This window comes from Cololabis saira, chromosome 7 (assembly GCF_033807715.1).
Source record: "Cololabis saira isolate AMF1-May2022 chromosome 7, fColSai1.1, whole genome shotgun sequence".
NCBI classification, from domain to species: Eukaryota; Metazoa; Chordata; class Actinopteri; order Beloniformes; family Belonidae; genus Cololabis; species Cololabis saira.
In genome coordinates, this window is record NC_084593.1 from 20,421,418 (window position 1) to 20,442,166 (window position 20,749).

The window sequence follows — 20,749 nt, forward strand, 5'->3', positions numbered from 1 at the left end:
TGAGACACGCTTGTCTGGAAAAGACGAAAATCTGAACACTGAGGGCTGGATCTTGATACATTTATGTCTTTTCTGGGCTCTTTTCCTGAACGCTGCCATCTGAAATGTTTGCATCTAGCGCCACCCTGTGGAGGAAATAAATAGGAAAAAAAACTCACCCAGATTAACGACTGAAAAAACAATGCAAAAACAAGGAGCTTTACCAAAGTTCATAGTCTTAATTTACCCTGCCTATTAATTTTTATTGGTTCTTTAATACAAAGATTATTCTTTTTCAGTAGCAATTAAAAAAAAAAAGGGAAAAGAAATTTAGTTTCACAAAAGTCACTTCAACCAACAACAAAAATCCAAGATGCCTTCCAGAGTGTTGCATTATTTTATTAGCCAGTACTGAAGATAAACTGATGAAGAGCTGTTTTTTTTTTCCTTATGAAGTGTACACAGTGAAGAGGGGGAAGAAAAAGTCAGATTACAGCACACACCCACACAGTGGACAGCGGTGTCCACAAAAAAAGGGTACTTTTTTTTTCGAATCAGACAAAACAGTAGATAAATATCATAGCGTTCATGTACTTGTATGTTATTTATAAGCATTGTTTAACATCTGTCTGATGTCAGACATTATTATAGAGTCTGCCTAGGATCAGCTGAGACAACCCCTTTCTAAACTGTCAGATTCATGGTCAGGCTCCGTGGACTGAGCGATCCCTGCTCACAGTCGAACAATCCTGCAGAGCTCACCGACAGTCAGATGAGAGGAAAACAAAACAAAACAAAAACAGAAGTGAATCACAATGAATGCACTATGACGTCCTTGTTGGCAGACTGTTAATAAACCCCAGTAGCAGTTTACATGTCTCTGTATGATTTTCTCACAGCACAGCAGGGATCTGAGCAGCTGTTTGTGCAGGTGTCATTTTTCACCCAGGACCAATCTTTTTGTCAACCGTAGAGAATCGCTGAATGAAGATGACACCGTCTAATGTGCACCCTTCTCTAAGTCTTAAAGCATGCAAGTTAATACAACACTATTGTCTGCAGAGAAGGATGCCGTCGAGGATACGTAAACTAGAGGTGCAGTGTGTGCTGCGACAAGATTGTTCTCAATTCTGATTTCTGATTCTACTCGCTGATTTCACTCGCTTGGTCTCAACAGTTTTCACCTGTTTTATCTGTGTAGAGCTATTTTCAACATATAGTAAAGACAAATAAACCACAAAATACTTCACATGTATTACACTGCATTAAACAAAATCTGTATCAATAGTAGAGAGAAAGAGATTTAGATGTCGTGGTGATTTAAAGTACAACAGTGCTTAACTGCTGCAACGAGAAATATGAGGAATTTTTAAACAGAACTAAACTTCACTGTTTCAATAACTATACACGGATATATAAGGATGCTTTTTCCTGTAAGTAAATGCACAATAAAACAGCTGCTTACTGATGGTTGGAATATAGGAAGCTGTAGTGGCAGATATGACGTCACATCTCGGCTGCAGCAGAAACTAACAAAGAATCACAAACTGAAGTTAAACTCGAAGCGTGCATCAGTTAGTCTGCAGTCGGACGTGGTTTCATGTCGCTCTATGAAGCCAGCAGCAAAGAAAAGCTATCGCAAGTTTTCACAACGTGTCTGCCCAGGTAATTTTAGTTAAAAATAAAACCACAAAGCCAAGCGGTCACGTCTCATCAATGAGCTGAATCAGAAATCAGGTTTAGATGAAATTAACTTTGTAGTTTAAAGAAACTAGTTCCAGGAGCCCGACGCTAGTGTTTGTGTTCAGGGAGCGAGCGGCCCCAGCCGCAGCTCCACGTGGTGGCTCAGCCAAATGGGTTCGCCGGCAGTGTCCGCCCCCTCCTCGTTCGGCCGGATGGGAGCTGCCAGGTTGCGGAAGTCGTGTCGGATCTTAAATGAAACGGTGACATCAGCGACCGCTTCTTTCTGAGGGATGACTTTGATGAAGAAACCAATCTTGTTGGATTTCCTGAAGGCAACAACGCTGCAGAAAGGGCAGAGATAACGTTAAAAGGGTCGCCGCGCGTTAGTACTTCTGTGCGAGTGTACGAGGCTGTATGATGACTTACTCTGGATCATCCTGGAAGTCTTGAGGTTCAGCCAGTTCGTCATACTCTGCAGCAGCATCTTTCCCTGCCAAGACCAGCTCCTTGCTGGGAACAATAACCTGACAGGAACAGTTGAACTATGTCGTGACTTTCATGTGACAGGCCAGTGAGATTTAAATATTTTCCAATTCAACAAATGACCACTCTCAGAGGAAAAAAACAAAAAAACATGAAAGATCTAAGGTGATACTATTTAAGAAGAAGTAGTTACAAGTGTTTGGTAGAGCTGGGCGATATATCAAGATTTTAATATATATCGATATATTTTCAAACGCGATATGGTACGAGACAATATCGTTTATATCGATTTAAAAAAGTAAAAAATAAAAAATTTAATTTTTTTTTATGATTTTGATATAGCTTATTTTGTGACAAATTGACTTGAATGTTTTATTTGAGATTTGCACAAATGTTTTGTTATTTGCACAACTGTCAACCTCAGTGGAAAAGTCTGCCTGTTACTGTCTACATTGTATTAATTGCACAGTGTATTTTAATTTAATTGTTATGCAGGAAAGGGATATTTGTTTTATTTTATTCAAGAAGCATTTTTATTCTATATATGCAGGCAGTTTATTTTTATTTCATTTGTTTTATACATTTTGATATTGTGCAGACCTCTCTTAATAAAGGTACCTGTGTGACATTTGGCACGAGGCTTTGTATTAAAACTAACTGTTTTTTTAAGGGTTTGCCTCAGAAAAAAATTAAGCTAACAGAGATGCTATGCTATAATGCTTTGGGGGAAACCCCAATTATGGCACAGAAAAAATATCGAGATATATCGAGTATCGCCATTCAGCTAGAAAATATCGAAATATGACTTTTGGTCCATATCGCCCAGCCCTACTGTTTGGTAATAACGTGTGTGTCAACAACTATAGATTAATCATATACATTAATCACCTCACTACACTGATATTTCACATTGAACTGAAATAGTTATAATTTGCTGTGTTTTGCACTAAGTTCATTGGTGGCGGTTCTGAAAAAGCTGTCAGATGCCGCTTAAATGTCATGACAACCGTTTTTTGGTTCCGGGTTCGGTCTCTGCTGAGACTGCAGACAAGTACCTTGGCAGTGCTGTTGACCTCATCAGGATCTTCGTCCTCACAGGCAGCCAACGTGACGTGGGTGATGTTCTCCACCGGGTTGGTCAGGGTTAGCAGCACCTGACTCTCCTACGTACACAGATGGAGGGAAACGCTCAACTTCTGATATCACCTTCACTTGTTAATTTACTCTCGTCTATCTTTAGCATCTAAATTGTTAACTCTATTGTCAAACTTAAGCTCCAAAGAGTTTCTAAATGCTTGATAAAATATATGAACAGAAAGAAAATAAAGAAACCAACACACACACTGACCTTCATGAACCGGAGATTTGGTATAGACATAATTCTCACTTCGGGGATATAACTCCTGTAGGAGGAATAAGCAGAGGATCAGAGGTTTTCAAGAAAAAAAAAAGAAAATAAATTACAATTAGAGTGAATAAATGAATGCAGCTGAAAGTGCTGAATATTATTCATTAGTTAATTCCTGCAGCTGACTGCTTCGTCACAGCATCTTCCCCCCAGAGTTAATGAACCACTGTGACGTTGAACTTTACCCTTTAGTGTTTCAAGCTCGTATTTTCTGGCGGAGTCAGGAAACTCATTTTCTGGCTAATGCGGATGAAATATACAGCGTTCCTTTCATCGCAGTATCTTTACCTCAGGATTAGGTCTTTTTCATTTTAAAACCAAGATTACCTGCTGATCCCACATCTTATCCTCATCAGACGTGGGGCTTTAGTTACGGAGAAGGGTCTAAATGAGCTTTTTAGTCTTGAAAACTTTCAAGTTCAAAGTCTCTGAGTTTCCCTGAGAAATGACAGCAACAGTAAGCTGGTTGCTCTCTGGAGACAGGTAGAAAAAAAACCCCACACAGCGTTGGTATGGTGACGAGAGGTTTGCATTTATTCTCTCTGTTCTGGCTCACTCGAGATTTGCGCCCCAACGCACACAGACAAATTGTTGCTCCCGCCAGATGTTTCATTAGACATGAAATGACGATTAAAAAAAAATGAGAGGCATATTTCAAAGGACACAATGGTGCCCCTGTTGAAAAATGTAGCTACAATGTCAAAAGACCACAAAATGTGACTAACTGGATGCTGTCTGGAGTCTGGACTTTCATCAAACTAATCTACAGTCCACTTAGGGATGATTTATATTCAGCAAACGCTCCCGTGCTCAATACTCACACAGCCACCAGCTGTATTTTGAACTTGATTGAAGTTGGATTAAACTCTGGCTTGCTCAGGTTGTGCTCACATTTCTGAAGGGGGTCATAAAAGAGAAGGATCACAGTTATCTGAATGTGATCAGCAAAAAAAAAAGAGTGTATGATACAGAGCAATAAAAGCCCAAGTCTGTACTGACCCTGCAGCGCAGCGAGCGCTTCATCAGAAGGTGTTTGTGTCGAGGATGGAGCTGGGACGCCCCCGCAGGCTGGAAGTCTGGCTGCAGAAGCCTCTGCCGCAGTGTGGTCACTGACGGAGCACAAGAGACTCGAGATTCAACTCAACCGCCATCAGAGGAGTAATGAGTGTTATTTCTGGTCAGATCTGTACCTTCGGGTAAACTGATGGGTCTGGTGTAGCAGTCCTCAGGCAGCGGCTCCACTTCATCAAGGGCCTGGGCCGGCTCGATGCTGATCTCCTTCTGGTCCTCTCCCTCTTTAAGGCTAGTTGATTACACAAGCAATGCTTAAATGTATGCAGATACTCTTTAAATATGCTGTTTCTCAGAAGCGGTGGCTAATAGGGCTGTTCGATTTTGCCCAAAAATAAAATCTCGATTTTTTTCTCTCAAAATCCGATTTTCGATTACGATTATTTTGTGAATTGACAAAAGGCAAAGAAATGATTTCAAATATGCTGTTTTTTTATTGAACATTTGCCCCATTGGGCTTTAAGTGCAAACTTTGCTCTTATTAAACCAAAAATGAATGAATAAAGTGCAAAACTCTGTAAAATAAGTTGAAAAAAAGTTTTAAAAAATATAATAAAATATAAAGTTTTATCTCTGGAAAAAAAAAAATCAGCAAATCAGCACTTGCAAACATACAGTAAGTTATATTTCCAATTAAATAAAACAAGACATTTTCTAATTAAACTAAACTGGGTCTTTGCATGCTAAATAATAATGCAACCCATGAAGGAGGTAGAAGTGTGTAATGTCAGTCATTACATTTGCTGTTCACATTTGCAAGTTTTTTGCAAGGAACACGAGCCGGTCTACCGCATCTGGCTTGAGGGATGCCCGGTGGCATGTTACAACGCCCCCTCCTACACTAAAGAGCCTCTCCGATGGGGCACTTGTCGCAGGTATTGGGAGGTATTTCCATCAATCATTAATATGGTATCAATCATTAATATGTGTGCAGACAAGGTAAAAAAAAAAAAAAAAAAAAAAAAAAAGTGAAAAATCGATTTTACGATTTTCACGTTTTCACATCGTTCTAATTACATAATCGCGATTACGATTTAAAATCGATTAATCGAACAGCCCTAGGTGGCTAACAACACTATATGACGTATAGAGACCTCATAACTATAGATACAGACTGAAAAAAAGACTCTTGCTGACTGCTCATCCAGACTGAGCTCCTAGATTCATCTCCTGCATCTGATGACATCTGTTAACGCCAACCCTTTTGTCAGCCAATAATTCATTTCAAGATGTTAAAGCAGGTCTTTGAAAGCTGTCCGATTTAGAGATTTAAAAATGCTTCCTGCAATATGCCACAAAATGATTCTGCAACAAGGGAAGGGAAAAAAAAAAGAAAAGAGGGTGACGAACTGTTAAGTGTGATGGATTACCAATGAATCAGAAGCAAAAATCAACGGCTCTGCTAATTGATTTTAAATCACCTTGAGATTAATCGGGCTGCTGGCTGCTGGAATATTTATTCCTCTAAGTCATCGGCGACGTGCAAGCACACAGCATCCAGTGGCTGAGCTCTCCTTGAAGTCTGAAGTTTTTACAAAGCTCAAAATGCTCCACATAAGGAGTCAACGATTAGTCATTTCAGTATATGGAAAAGGATAACTTACGAAAGGCCAGCCAGACTTGACACTGGAGCTCCAGCCCTCTGCCTCTGCAGTCTGGTTCCAAGACCATATTTTTCCTGGGTGAATTTAGGGGAAGAAAAATGATCAGACAGACTGCCAAGCGTGAACTAAAGGAGACTCACAAGGATTTATGAAATGGATCTACAGCTATTTTTATACCCTGACAATACAAGCATGGCCAAGAAACAAAAAAGAAATTTATGACAACTTTTAAGAACAAAAATGGAGATAAATGCCATCTGGCAGCTAAAAAACTAAAATCAAATAATGTCATATTTGAAAAACGGGAGTCTACCATAACACGGGACATAGGGCATTCAGGTTAAACACGATGTGTTTTATTGATTTCCTTCAACATTAAAGTTCGGCTTGTGTGGACGTCAGCCTCATTTACACACAGAGACATTCGTGTGAGCTGTGGCGTCGCTCAGAAACATGTCAGACAAGAAAAGGGAAGACAGTGCTAAAGATAAGATGAGACTACCCAAGTGTTGAAAAATACAACTCACCACCACATGAATAGTGTGTTGCTGGGGGGTAAAAACCAAAATATCAGAGTGCAGAAGCAAAGAAAAAAGGAGAGAATAAAGAACAAGGTGAAACCGAAACAAATTAGCAAAACATTAGTGCCATTTGAGGACATGCAACAGCAACAGAAATGCATCCTGATGCATGGTGGGAAAATTACGCAGAGCATTACATTTTTAATGATTCAGGTGCATTACAGGAAGGACAGATTTGCATTAACGAGTGTTAATTACTGTACAAGCAGAAATCAGCAGGCATGAACAAGCTTGAGAAACATTAAGACCATGTCCACAGCCTAATTTAAAATAAGATAAAGATTTTATGCCTGAGTTTCACATTACAGCCTCAGTCAAATAGCCTCATCAACGATTAATCTGCTCTTCAGCAGCACTCGCTACGTCACTGGTGATGAAATGTTACAGAATTTGCTCGTGAGGCTCGCCGATACTTTACACCAGGGGTGTCAAATGTGCGGCCCGCGGGCCGCATGTGGCCCAAGAGAGATTTTCATGCGGCCCGCGAGAAGTTTCCAACGCAAAAAAACGAAATGTTAATTTACTAAAAAGGAAGGCATAAATAATTGCCATGAATCGCAGCATATCCGATAATATATTTCTTCTACAAATCCATCGTTATTCCACAAAGAGAGCAGTTTGATTTTTTTCTGCTTTCTAGAATGCATTTGCCGATTTTATTTCTTTGTAGACGGTCGTTTATTTTTATTAACTGACTACTATTATATATTTTTTATATTAAAAATATCACTGCTGAAAAAGATGATAGAAGATATTTATTCAGACAATTTCAGTTTTGAATACGAGGATAGTGACAAAGTAAAACAGTTAAAAGAGAAGAGCGAACTTTTTCGGCACACTGGCGTAAATATCCGCGCCAATTCTTAAAAATAAATACACTTAATTGTACTGGAAAAATCTCTAAATCACAAAGAAACAATCTCGGATGTAATAAGAAAGATTTTGCTTTTAATTAAATTTCCTATAAAAAAGCAAAATATAAAAAAAAACATACTTGTTTCTGTTTATCTTTGTAAAATGATATTAAAAGTATCTTACATAATTTGAAAAAAAACGAGAAATTTCAAGAAAAGATCCTGAAGAAATATATTTTACATAATTAGAGTGTAAACAAAGTGCATATTTCCTTTAAAATTAACTAAACTGATATTGGATTAGATAACAATAGTATAAAAAAAAAAAAAAAAAAAAAAGAAGAATTTGAAAAAAAATGTTTCGCACCGTTTTGTTATTTTGAGAGTGAGGCACGCGAGAAAAAAATGGTCAAATCCGGCCCGCCAAGCAAAATTAGTTTGACACCCCTGCTTTACACACTCCAGTGAAAACTCTAATAAGCTCTATATTTTGGAGGATTTGGCAGGGGAGGACCTGATGAGTGAGACGCTAGCACCATTCGCACAGTTAATTTGTTCTAGTGCTGATATCCCGACCCACTGTGTGGTGTGGATGGCACAGAGGCAAAAAAAAGTATAGCGTTACATTCTGCTACAGTTAGATCTCCCAAACCACATTGGGGAGTAGGAAGAAGAGATACAACCGGATTGTCAACTACAGTAGCTTCAGAGGTTGTGACACCCCCAAACATCAGCAGTAATGGCGAAACCGAGGCCTGCGCTACTATTTATGTCACTTTGAACAAGCAGGTAGAGACTCAATGGATTTATTCAGCGCCAACTAACTACAGCAGCCTATTAGTGGAGGAAATAGACTATGTTCAGTTCGCAGAACACTGTGATTCACTGTGAAAGCATGCATCAATGCTCTAAAGTTTCCAGTCTGCAGGAGAGAAACTGCTGATTTTCATCAGCAAAACAGTTTGATTCACCAGGAGAAAGACTACACAGATGAGTGTAGGCTGAGTCTGGTGAAACATCAGGCATGTAGTCTGAACACAGAATGACTTGTGTCACGTTCAAAATACAACATCTGTAAGACATTGAAATGCTGACATCTGCAGTTGGTTGGAAACACAATGAAGAGCCCTTTAAAATGTTCCAACATATAATTTCAAAAGCAGAATTTATGTCTGGACATGGTATCAATCTTTCACTCAAAATCAAGCAAAGCAACTGATTGATCCAATCAATCTCTCCTGCTTTGGCTAAAGATGAGCCAAGAGTCGGTTGCACAGACTTTCAACTAAACCTTTGGAAACATTACTGAGAATCAGGTGTAAGTAAAAAATAATTGTTTATCTTGGATCACCAAAAAATGACAGATTCAGCAGTTTACCGTTTAAAAAGGTTAAAGAAAGAAGTGTGACATTTCAGAGAAGGGTCAGTGAAAATATTTGGCTTAGAGTGAGGAAAGTACCGAGAATGCATGGGGCATGCACTGTCGTCTCCGGGCCAGCTTTTTCCTGTCTCTCTCCTGCTTCTCTCGGTAGGCCAGCTGCTGGTAGTACTCTATCAGCTTGTTGATCTGTAAAAAAACAAAACACCAATTATCCACACACAGGTCTGCTGTGTTTTGATCAGCCATGCTACCAGTATACAAATTGTTAGGTAAAAAAAAAACTTAAAATTGGAAGCAATAAAAGATCACGAGTCATCCATTTGCAGCACCATGTTAAGAAAAATCTCCCAGGGAACATCAGCAACAAAGGACATTGGTGACATGAAGGCAGCTAGGAGCATGAAGACAATGCAGATAGTCAAGATTCATTACTCTTGCTGCCCTTTTCTGAAAGAGGAATGTGCAGGAAAATACACCAGAATCTGGGTGGTAATGTTTTTTTTTTGTTTCGATTTTTCTGACCTTACATCAGTTTACAGTGAGTGTGTTTAAGAGAAGGCACGTCAAGTTAAATCGTCAATGTTTCTCCTAATTTTATATTAATATCTTTAGCTTTTAGTCTCCCATAAAAGTTATCAAGCTTTTACAGCTCTTACTTGAGTTATAATGTGCAAGGACTAATAATCTGTGAAATAACTTCTGTTTATATTTTTACTCATGTTGATCTTTTAACCCCTCTCTTTCTTAATAAATAAATAAATAAATGAAGAACTTGTACAATTAAATCCACCTGAACTTTGGCAATGAGGCAGAAAAGCTCATTTCTATTCCAGACATGGAGAGAGATCTCTGCAGGTGTGTGTGTGTGTGTGTGTGTGTGTGTGTGTGTGTGTGTGTGTGTGTGTGTGTGTGTGTGTGTGTGTGTGTGTGTGTGTGTGTGTGTGTGTGTGTGTGTGTGTGTGTCCTCACCTCATCTGCAGGGAATTCGTTATCGAAAGTGAGGTGACACAAACTACTTTTCAAGACCAATAAGCAGTGCAACTTCAGTAGTCAGTGGTATTAGCATTAATTGGGCTGAACCCACTGAGTCAGTCAGAGAAGTAGGACATTGATAATTGGATGTTTGTGCCAAATGTGTTGCATAAGCAACTGTGGAGTCACATAGTTTGCTTTTGCCTTGGGCTTTATATGTGTAGATGTAACAGATTCAGACACAGCTATTCAAAAGTGCATGATCAGAAAACATGTGAGCAGCTTGTGAGGATTCAAATGACCACAAGGGAAAAACATACCCGCTGAGCATGAGGGTTCTCTGGCTCCTGCCATCCACCACTAGCTGCAGTGAACAAAAACAACAAATACATCAGACTCAAGACAGTCATTAACAACTAATAAAACTCTAAACAAGGGTATTCATGAGCCAACACTGTTACAGAACTCCAGAGCTTTGATACTAATATAACACAATTTAAAAGTCCTAAAATAGTGAATCTAAATTAAATCACCACCTACCAACTGATTTGTCAGCCATTCCCACATCCCTTGATGTCCAGCGACAGAAGCCACAGGCAAGATAGTAAGCTTTCTTCATGGCTGTCTTGGTGGGATCATCAGGCAAAGGTGCTGGGATGTTAGTGGCCCGAGTAGAGAGTGTGTGCATGCAACATGGGCAGTCAAAGCAGTTTGCACACCTACAGCAGAGCACAGAGAGAATTAAAAAACAGACATTAAAACAATGGCATACGGATATATGATAAATAGAAAGTCTGAAGGAACCTCACCTGTTCTTTTTAAGCTTAGCCTCTGCAGACGGCATGTTCTCCAGACAGCTTGGACAGTAATGTGAGTCCACCTGGTTACCAGAAACAGAGAAGCGACAAGCTTAATCTGAGCCTTTGGTTTGTTTATAATTACACTGTACACTTGCGCCTGACACTGTTCTCTTTTTGTGTCACTGTTGTTTTTTAGTCTTCTGTATTGTGGTTTTTATATCTTTTATATCATAGGCTGTTGTCTTTTATATCGTGTATGTTATATGTATATATATATATATATATATATATATTTTTTTTTTTTTTTAAATGGTACTATGGACCTCTTCTCAAGATGTGTCTTTAATAAAGTATGAATTTAATTGAATTGAATTGAATATAATGCCATGCAGCAAAAATGTTGTTTTTGGTCCAGGAGTTAAGGTTAATAGTTTAGATCATTGATCATTGTCGATCATTTATTTGGAAAAGAAGGGAGGACGCACAGACATTGTTTTATAAGAACATTTAGACAATTCATTTTGGGCGTGGTGTACCTAAATGTTACCCTAAATACATTCTAGGCTAAATAAATTAGACATCAAGGACCTTAGACAGACTTGGTTAATATTAAAATAAATATTTCAATTAATAAACATTTCCCACATATCTTTATTCGAGCTGCAAGCTCATACATCGTGCTAAAATTATAGCATCAGCTATGAAGCTTTCTCCCCCATTAACCCGACTCCAGCAGGAAGCTGTATCCCAACAGCCAATCAGATTGGAGGATTGCTGGATGGCCACATGATTGACAGGGCGCTTAACCATACAACGCGCAGGACGACTGGACAAGCCCCGCCCACCTGTCATACCGACCTGCAAATCCGCTAATAACACAGCGGCTAACTGTTGCCTTGTCGTACTGAGACAAAAGACCAACGTACCTCGTGAGACACACATTCCAGCGATCGTAGCTCACTGCAGTAGCGGCAGAAGTATAACTGAGACAAGGGCGCTTGGATACTCTTCTCCCCGTGGACCAGATAGACAACTCTGTCCGGCTGCAGGAGGGACGCCATCTCCCTCCGAGGGCTAGCAGAGGCTAACTGACTACGCCGACAGTTGTGACGTCACCAGAGACACGGAGCGCCCATCAGCGCCCTCTGGTGGCGAATATTGAAATGACAAGATCCACCATTTATAAAGACGCCATGAGCCCCTCGAATCTAGCCCGGAATGCTTAACACAGGACTTCATCATTTTAGTAGTGGTTGTTATCGTATCTCTTGTTAATGATACAACACATATTTTGCAATTTGGACTGCAATAACCACTTATATGTGTTTGAACTCCTGCCCTCTGGACGGCGCTACAGAGCACTGTACGCCAAAACCTCCAGACTTTAGAGACAGTTTCTTCCCCCAAACTGTTGCTCTGATGAACTCTCATCACTCATAGTGTCAGAGTTACCAATCACTGTGCAATAATAATAATAATAATCATATGCTGTTACAATGCACCATTCAATAACCACCTCATACTGCTGCACCTTTCACTTTTAAATTGTATATATGTTAATAAAAGCCATTTTTCCTCCTTAACCTGAGGGGTGACCTGAGCTCAGTGCAGGGCCCTCCCGGGGTTGGTAGAGGATGGCAATGCCCAGGACTGTTAGGTAGGAGCACTGGGTGATAAAATAAAATGGGGAAAAAAACGGGATAAAAATATTAAAAAATAAAAAAAATAAAAACATAAATAAAAGCCATTTTTCTATTACTGTTTGTAACTATTTAAATCTGGGTCCAGTGAGCGAAAAAAAACGAAAACAAATTCCCTGTCTGGCATGTTCATTCTTGGCCAATAAAGCTTATTCTATTCTATTCTAGTCTTGTCTTGTCTTGTCTATTCTATTCTATTCTATTTTATTCTATTCTATTCTAATCTAGACTAGTCTATTCTAGTCGAGTCTATTCTAGTCTATTCTATTCTAGTCTAGTCTAGTCTATTCTATTCTAATCTAGTCTATTCTAGTCTAGTCTAGTCTATTCTATTCTACAAAGTCTATTCTACTCTAGTCTATTCTATTCTATTCTAGTCGAGTCTATTCTATTCTAGTCTAGTCTATTCTAGTCTAGTCTAGTCTATTCTATTCTAGTCTAGTCGAGTCTATTCTAGTCTATTCTATTCTATTCTAGTCGAGTCTATTCTATTCTAGTCTAGTCTATTCTAGTCTAGTCTAGTCTATTCTATTCTAGTCTAGTCTAGTCTATTCTAGTCTATTCTAGTCTATTCTATTCTAGTCTAGTCTATTCTAGTCTATTCTAGTCTATTCTATTCTAGTCTAGTCTATTCTAGTCTATTCTAGTCTAGTCTAGTCTAGTCTATTCTAGTCTGGTCTAGTCTATTCTATTCTATTCTAGTCTATTCTATTCTAGTCTAGTCTATTCTAGTCTATTCTAGTCTATTCTATTCTAGTCTAGTCTATTCTAGTCTATTCTAGTCTAGTCTAGTCTAGTCTATTCTAGTCTGGTCTAGTCTATTCTATTCTATTCTAGTCTATTCTATTCTAGTCTAGTCTATTCTATTCTATTCTAGTCTATTCTAGTCTAGTCTAGTCTATTCTAGTCTGGTCTATTCTATTCTATTCTACAAAGTCTATTCTAGTCGAGTCTATTCTAGTCTATTCTAGTCTAGTCTGGTCTATTCTATTCTACAAAGTCTATTCTATTCTAGTCTAGTCTAGTCTATTCTAGCCTAGTCTAGTCTATTCCCGTCTAGTCTAGCCTAGTCTATTCTATTCTATTCTATTCTATTCTATTCTATTCTATTCTAGTCTAGTCTAGTCTATTCTATTATATATGTTTCTCCAAAATATCAATATGTCTTTGCATTGATCGACACCTCTACATATGATATATGCAAGTAACGTATGCTATAGGCACTGATGCTCTTCCATATATTTTTTTGCAATTTTTATTTTGGACAGTATTTATTATCTTCTTATTTATCAAGTAAAATGCTACATTCATTTTTCCCAAAAGCAGCTGAAACATCGCCTCATTTCGTCTTTCTGTCCACACAGATTAACATGTTCCTTCTTTCCATAAGACAGTTTCAGGAGCAATAACAGACATATGTATCTAGGTTGAGTGACTATGGTGGCATGACAGTTTCTCACCTGATGGTTTGAAGACGTCTAACTGTGGTTTCTCATCTTGCCCATTTGTTTATATATTGGTATTTTTCAATTTTGCCTGAATATTTTCTCAGTATTATGTGCTGTAGATGTTGTAACATTCAGAGATTATTTTTCATCTGACTGATAATTACAGCGGTGTGACACAAAGCTGTGGCTCACCTCCCTTTGAACTTGAGGCTATTGAGTAGATGTCAAACAATTTAAAATATTGCAAATTTAACTTTGAGTTTCATTCAAGGGCCAACATCCAGTTTTGAGATATGAATCCAACGCAGTAGTCCCTACATGTGGACTTCCTCAAATGACAACTGCGATGCGGCTCCAAAAGTGAGTCCATTTTTGTACCACGTCAGGTGAATTTATATAAAGCAATACCTTTATTCTATTATTGCTTTATTTAAAGTCGGCTCAGCCAATAGATCCCTCATCAGTCATCATCCTACAAAGCTTAGAGAAGAAATCATTACCTAGTGTTTGATAAACACAGGGATCACTTTGACTTTGCCTCTGAAATGACATCTGAAATTAGATTTTCTGCTGCAAACATTCACCAGCAGCTCTGCAACTTCCTGGCATGTATTGGCTGAATGAGCAGGTAGTCATAGGCAAACTTTGACACAAGGCATGTTCTGCTTCCTTGGTCTATTCCTTCCTCTCATTTATGTCATGTTGCAAAGCAGTTCAAGGAAAAAGAGGCTTCAAATCCAGAACTTCAGAAAGCCTACAGGTGATATCACAGACAATTTGTGCAGAAACTTTACAGTCTGTGGCTGACTATCCAGAGCTCCAAAATGTTCTTATGAAACCTTTGGCCGACATCACAGAAGGGTTTGACTCGCTCGGGTGCATTGTGTTGCACTTCACAACACTTAAAACCCTTTTTGGAAAGGGCTTTAATACATACTGTATGAGTCCATCAAATATGTGAGTTCAGGATATGTTACAGTTTTCTTTCTTTATCAGCGACAGGGTTATATTTGAAGCATTTTTCAGTGTCCTGTGAGTTACCCACTGCATGTTATTTTCATTGTTATAGTAGTCAGTTATTTAACATTAATCTTAACATAAAACACATTCAGTCTAAGGATATCTTTCTCACAGTTTTGCATGTTTAATTGTAGAAAACTGCAGCTCTGAGCTGAACATTGTAAGATAAAGTAATTGCTCTGACAAGCATGCAAAGAGGCCTGTCAGCCACCCACGGGGCATATGGCCAAATACAAGCTCACCATGGCAACGGCTGATTCCAGAGAAGAGGAATGAGCCATGAATAAATAACCCAATGTGGTTCGGGAGAAATTATGATACTGTATTCAGGAAACCTGGGTTATTATGTCGCTTTGCTTTTAAACTCTCCATGCATTTATTTTATTTATTGAAGTTAATATTTCCATTCTTCTTCAGCAGGTTTTATTTTACAGCAGGTTAAGCAGCCAGCATGCGCACACATATGTCAGCTGTTCATACTTTTGCCTGTTCAGATTGGCTTTCCAGTACCCTTGTCTAATGTCTCCAGGACTGCCTTCTGTCATCTTAGAAATATATCTAAAGTAAGATGCTTTCTGTCACAATCAGACTCTGAAAAGTTGGTTCATGCTTTTTATCTCCAGTAGATTAGAATATTGCAATGCACTTTTTGCAGGACTAACAAAGCAAGTGTTACATAAACAAAAACCAAGAGGTATGAACACATCACTCCTGTTTTATCCTCTCTTCACTGGCTCCCTGTTAAACAAAGAGTAGATTTTAAAGTACTTCTTATTGTTTTTAAATCTATGAATGGCTTAGCTCCCTCCTACATGGTTGACATGCTCACCGAATACATACCGGACAGATCCCTTAGATCATCAAATAAGAGTCTTCTCATCACACCTAGAATTCACACTAGATCTGCTCATGGTGCGTTCAGTCACTACTACACTCTCTGGAGGAACTAAGGTCTGCTCCAACAGTGCCCTCTTTCAAAAGCAGACTAAAAACGTACCTTTTTGCACAGGCGTTTGAGTAAACTCTACATGGTTGGCTGAGTGATCGCACTTTTGTTAAAATGGAATTATGGTTGTTATTGTTGTTTTTCTCTTGACATACTTTTGTCTGTTTCTGTTATTGTAAACCTGTAATTGTGTTTGTTTGTTTGTTTGTTAATGTATTTGAGCACATTGAGTCCATGCTCGTCATGTGAAATGTGCTTAATAAATACATTTGCCTTTGCCTTTTGCCTTTTTAACCAATTTGCAGGAGTAAAGACATTGCATGTGTCCATGCATGCATCCGTTCATAGATAGGCTGCAGTTGGTGTGTGGTCGGCAGATGGCGACATCTCGGGCAGCTGTGCAGCCCTCCCTCCCTGCACCTCCCTGCACCTCCTGCACCTCCACCCCCCGCCAGCGGGGCTCATTTATCCCGAGGGAAGAGCTGCCAGGTCTCCAGAGAGAGCTGGGGAAGGACGGCGTGATGTGGCCGCTCATCCCGCTGCTGCTGCTCGCCCTGCTGCGACCCTGCGCCGCCGGAGACGCCTTCACCCAGGTACCTGTTGATACACACACACATACACACACACGATATATATGGCTCCTTTCTGGCAGGGGGGACTAATGTGAACGGCTGACGTCACGACATCCCTTTTTCCTCCCCATTATAAAGCCCTAATTATGGTTCCGCGTTAAATCGACGCAGAGCCTACGCCGTAGGATTACGGCGACGCGCAACGTACGTTGCGCGTCGCCATACCTTACGGCGTAGGCTCTGCGTTGGTGTAACGCGGAACCATAAATCAGCCTTTATTATGTGCACCTGTGCTGCGTTGTTGCGCAATCAAGATGGAAAAGAAGATTGTTAAGCTGTTATTACACGTATGTTTGACGGGAAAGACGGAAGCTGAAACAAAACTATCTCCATTTAATAAATGTAATGTAATATGTAAATGTAATAAACAGAAAAGCCCAAAAGGATCTGTAAACATTTCCATTAAAAGCGGTTTTCCGCGTCGAGGACAGTTGTGCGTGGCGTTTACGTAACCTTTTCTAACATCTGAACGGCTGTCTGATCTCTTTTGGCTGACATGCTGTTTGTTTTTGTTTTGTTTTTTTTTTTGGGGGGGGGGGGGGGGGTTGTTTTTTGTTGTTGTTGTTGTTGTTGTTTTTTCAGGAATGTTCCTCGTGCAAAAACAAGTGGGAAAGCTTTTTCCAGGCCGTGGAAATTAAGGTCACCACTCCTTTATTGAATTTTCTTTCTTTAAAAAAAAATAAAAAAAATAATACATAGATATTACTGGCTTCAATTATATTATTATTTATTTATTTTATTCATTTTAACTAAGAATTTGAAGATTTGGACAACATTATATTAACAGTTCTGAGTCAAGACTTAATGACAATGAAAATATTTCCAAATAAATTATTTGAATCACTACAAGTGGTGTATATGGACTGTGATAGTGAATCACATACATCAGGGGTATTCAACTATATTCGGCCGGGGGCCACATCTGCAAAAGGACTGTATGGAGAGGGCCGCACAATTTGAAAATGTGGGGGTTTTCAAAATGTATTTTGCACTCAAAGACGAAGACTTATGTAAATATAATACATTTGTATTATACATTTGAATATATCTAGTTTACATATGAATTATGTATTAATTGTCTCCAGATTTAGTAATTGTGAATGTTAAATATAATATTCAGATAAAGAAATATTATTTTGAATGCAAGTTCATTTTGAAACCATGCATTGTGCAAACTTAATGAAATTGATATTGACCTACTTTTAATAAAACACGCCATAATGACAAAGCACCACTTTCCACCAAGATGTCCTTATTTGAATATTATATTAAGCGTTGAGCACAACCATTTAAGTCCATAGTAGCCAGTTATAAAAAAAAAAAAAAATTACAAAAAAAATTTCAACAAACACCCCCTTTTTTTAAATATGACCAGGGGCCACATAAAAGCTCCTGGCGGGCCGCATGTGGCCCACGGGCCGCCAATTGAATATCCCTGACATACATTATATAGATTACTCCGTTGTCCATTAGTTTCCACCTCTATTAACTGCAGTAACCATTGGTGTCATTTGTCAATCACAAGTCATGGTGACATCATTTTTCAGTGTTTAATTTGCAATCTCTGATTTTGGCCGTGAGCTTTACTTTGTTGAAGTGACCCCGATGCTGCAAGAGCAAAGTTCTCGTTTGACATGGACCTTGTTTAGAAGTTATGCAGATGCCATGAGTAGTTAGGCCTTCATAACAACGGAAGTATGAAGGGGAAGAAGGGAGAGAGCTCTCTAGATGTCCCTGATGATGCTTGTTTTTGGATAAAACGTGCTTCATTGATTTTAAGAAGCTGCTGACGTTTGCTCTGAAGACGGAACAGATGGCGGATTAAATGTTCATTTGACCGTCAGGGTTTTTCCTCAGATGGCTTTTCTATAAAATGACAGAGAATTCATGCATGTCTTTGTTGTGCCTGAGTGAACATGTTTAATGATTTTCACATACTTGATAAATTGGGCAGAGCTAAAAATTGCAATTGAGTTTATGTTCCAGCAGGAGCTGTTGTGTCTTATTTTAAGGCTTTTGTTAGTTATAAGTCTGCAAAGATCGTTCTTGTGACATTTTGGATAAACATCATATATGACAAAGCCGGTGCCAGTAAAAGTTAGGCATGTATCCCTGGAAATGGATTAGCTTTAGTTTACTGGAAATTTGAACTCTCCGCACACATGATCTTTTTTTTTTTATATTTATCATCAAGTTAATAATGCATTTGTTACAGGGATCTAAATTGATTGATAATGTTTTGAATATGTATTATACATGTGCTTTTAAAGGCAGCAGGTGGCAGAAATACTACAAATGTGTCACTCAAAACCAAACATTTGTAGAGATGGTTACTCTGTTGGTTTTGAGCCAGCATGAACACACATAACCTGGTCTGACCTTTTGTTTGTGTACACCCAGATGTGTGACTCATCCGTGGATGGCAACATCTACAAATACCACGCCAGGACTCTAAATGGGAGCTGCACCGTGAACCTTAGTGACTTCATTGGCAAGCATGTGCTGTTCGTCAATGTAGCTACGTACTGAAAATACACCGAACAGTATGTGGGTAAGAGACCGTCACGCAGGGTTCTTTTTTTTCTTGTATGTTGCAATATGGAAAACAACCACGATTCACAGCCTCTGCTTGGTTTTTTTCTTCTGTTCTTTTGTCAGAACTGAATGCACTACACGAGGAGATGAAACCTCTTGGGTTCACTATTCTTGCTTTTCCCTCCAACCAATTTGGGAAACAGGAACCGGGGGACAGACATGAAATCCTGCCAGCCTTAAAGTGAGAAATATTTGGCTTTCAGTGCAAAACACTTTTTAGATAACAGCTGTTTGATTGATTTAAAAAGAAAGAAAGCTGCACATACATGCAGTACAGGGAGAATATTGTTACTCCAAAACTCAGCATTAAAGGAACTTCATAGGTTCTGGAAGCCTAGAGAAAATGTGAAAACATTATATTTTCCTAAATGTGAGCCTCTGGTAAGAAGATCAGTGGTGACTGACTGCTGCAACAGAGGAAACTTTGACGCTGGATGCACAGAGGAATTTCCAGCTTTTGGGTAATCCTGTCAGTCAACAAAGCTTCATTTATCCAGGGGGACATCTTTCAGCAGTACAAGTTTCTCATAGTGGATTTTTTTTCCTAAAAAACACACCCTGGCTTTACGGTTCCATAGCAAAGCCTTTGCAGTAAGACGGTGTGGTCTGTCAGCTTGCAGTGAATATGGGGCAGCTGCAGAGCTGCAAAGTGCTCTGTGGCACGTCCGCTGATAAGATGCTCTCTTCTTAAATTCCAGACACGTCAGACCAGGCAACGGATTTCTTCCAAACTTCCTGATATTTGAGAAAGGTGACGTGAATGGAAAAGATGAGCAGGAGGTTTTCACATTCCTGAAAGTGAGTTCTGGTCTGTATTTGAATGTGTGTTTTATTTAAGAACTTGTATTCTGGCTGCTTATGTACACTCTTGGTTTATTTTAAACTTCTTGAGAACTAATAAAAACAGCCACATCAAGTGCAGCAGAAACTGTTTTACTAACTCGACTAAACCGATGTGTTGCACATCTTTAGTTCACTTGAACTGTGCTTTCTGCCGTGCAGAGCGCCTGTCCTCCAGTCGGGGACGACTTTGGCAATGTTAACGGCAGATTGTTCTGGGAACCGCTTAAGGTCGGCGACATCAAGTGGAACTTTGAGAAGTTCCTGGTGGGACCGCACGGGAAGCCGGTGATGAGGTGGCACCCAGGCATCAACGTGTCCACAGTCCGAGCCGACATCCGAAATTACCTGCTCCAGTTGTACACAGGATCCTTTTAATTGAATATGATTGTGCAATGCTGTCCCTGTCCGTAGCAAGCGCGCAGTAGATTTCTTTTGGTAGCAAATAATAGTGTGATGTGGCAGTTTCTGAAACTGGAAGGTGGCATGTTGAATGAAGAGGAGGCTTGAAAACAGTAAGTCTGCGGTGTCTCCTTGGAGTCCGGGGTTCAGGTCAGCCTTTCGGTGCATTCAGGCTGCCCTTCAACCCCCCACCACCATGTCATCTTCTCATCCCAGGACCTGCTAACCATCACAATCTGTTAATAAATCATGGGAAAGGCACACTGCTGTGTGGACTTTTCTTTAAACTGGAGCTTAAAAGAGCTTGTTCAAGGGTTGGAAAATGGAAATGATAACAAAATTAACTGAAA

At 39.3% G+C, this 20,749-nt stretch overlaps 2 protein-coding genes across 3 annotated transcripts; one reads left to right on the forward strand and one right to left on the reverse strand.

Moving 5' to 3' along the window:
• Nucleotides 1–357: 357 nt before the first annotated feature.
• dctn4 (dynactin 4) lies at nt 358–11,892 on the reverse strand. 2 transcript variants are annotated; one of them, XM_061724972.1, is made up of 14 exons: nt 11,743–11,892; nt 10,826–10,896; nt 10,557–10,735; nt 10,337–10,380; nt 9,123–9,230; nt 6,756–6,776; nt 6,229–6,302; nt 4,744–4,856; nt 4,553–4,662; nt 4,375–4,448; nt 3,494–3,548; nt 3,201–3,308; nt 2,089–2,186; nt 358–2,003 (listed from the first exon to the last, which is right to left on the reverse strand). In XM_061724972.1, exons 1-14 carry the CDS (start codon nt 11,875–11,877, stop codon nt 1,784–1,786), a joined length of 1,410 nt encoding a protein of 469 aa, XP_061580956.1. In that variant the 5' UTR covers nt 11,878–11,892; the 3' UTR covers nt 358–1,783. The 2 variants fall into 2 exon arrangements, with proteins under 2 accessions (XP_061580956.1, XP_061580957.1); XM_061724973.1 differs by lacking the exon at nt 6,756–6,776.
• Nucleotides 11,893–16,389: 4,497 nt separating this feature from the next.
• On the forward strand, nt 16,390–20,660 carry gpx3 (glutathione peroxidase 3). Its single transcript, XM_061724983.1, has 5 exons — nt 16,390–16,523; nt 18,963–19,113; nt 19,221–19,338; nt 19,856–19,955; nt 20,160–20,660. The coding sequence occupies exons 1-5, from the start codon at nt 16,452–16,454 to the stop codon at nt 20,373–20,375; spliced, it is 657 nt and encodes a 218-aa protein (XP_061580967.1). The 5' UTR covers nt 16,390–16,451; the 3' UTR covers nt 20,376–20,660.
• Nucleotides 20,661–20,749: the final 89 nt, after the last annotated feature.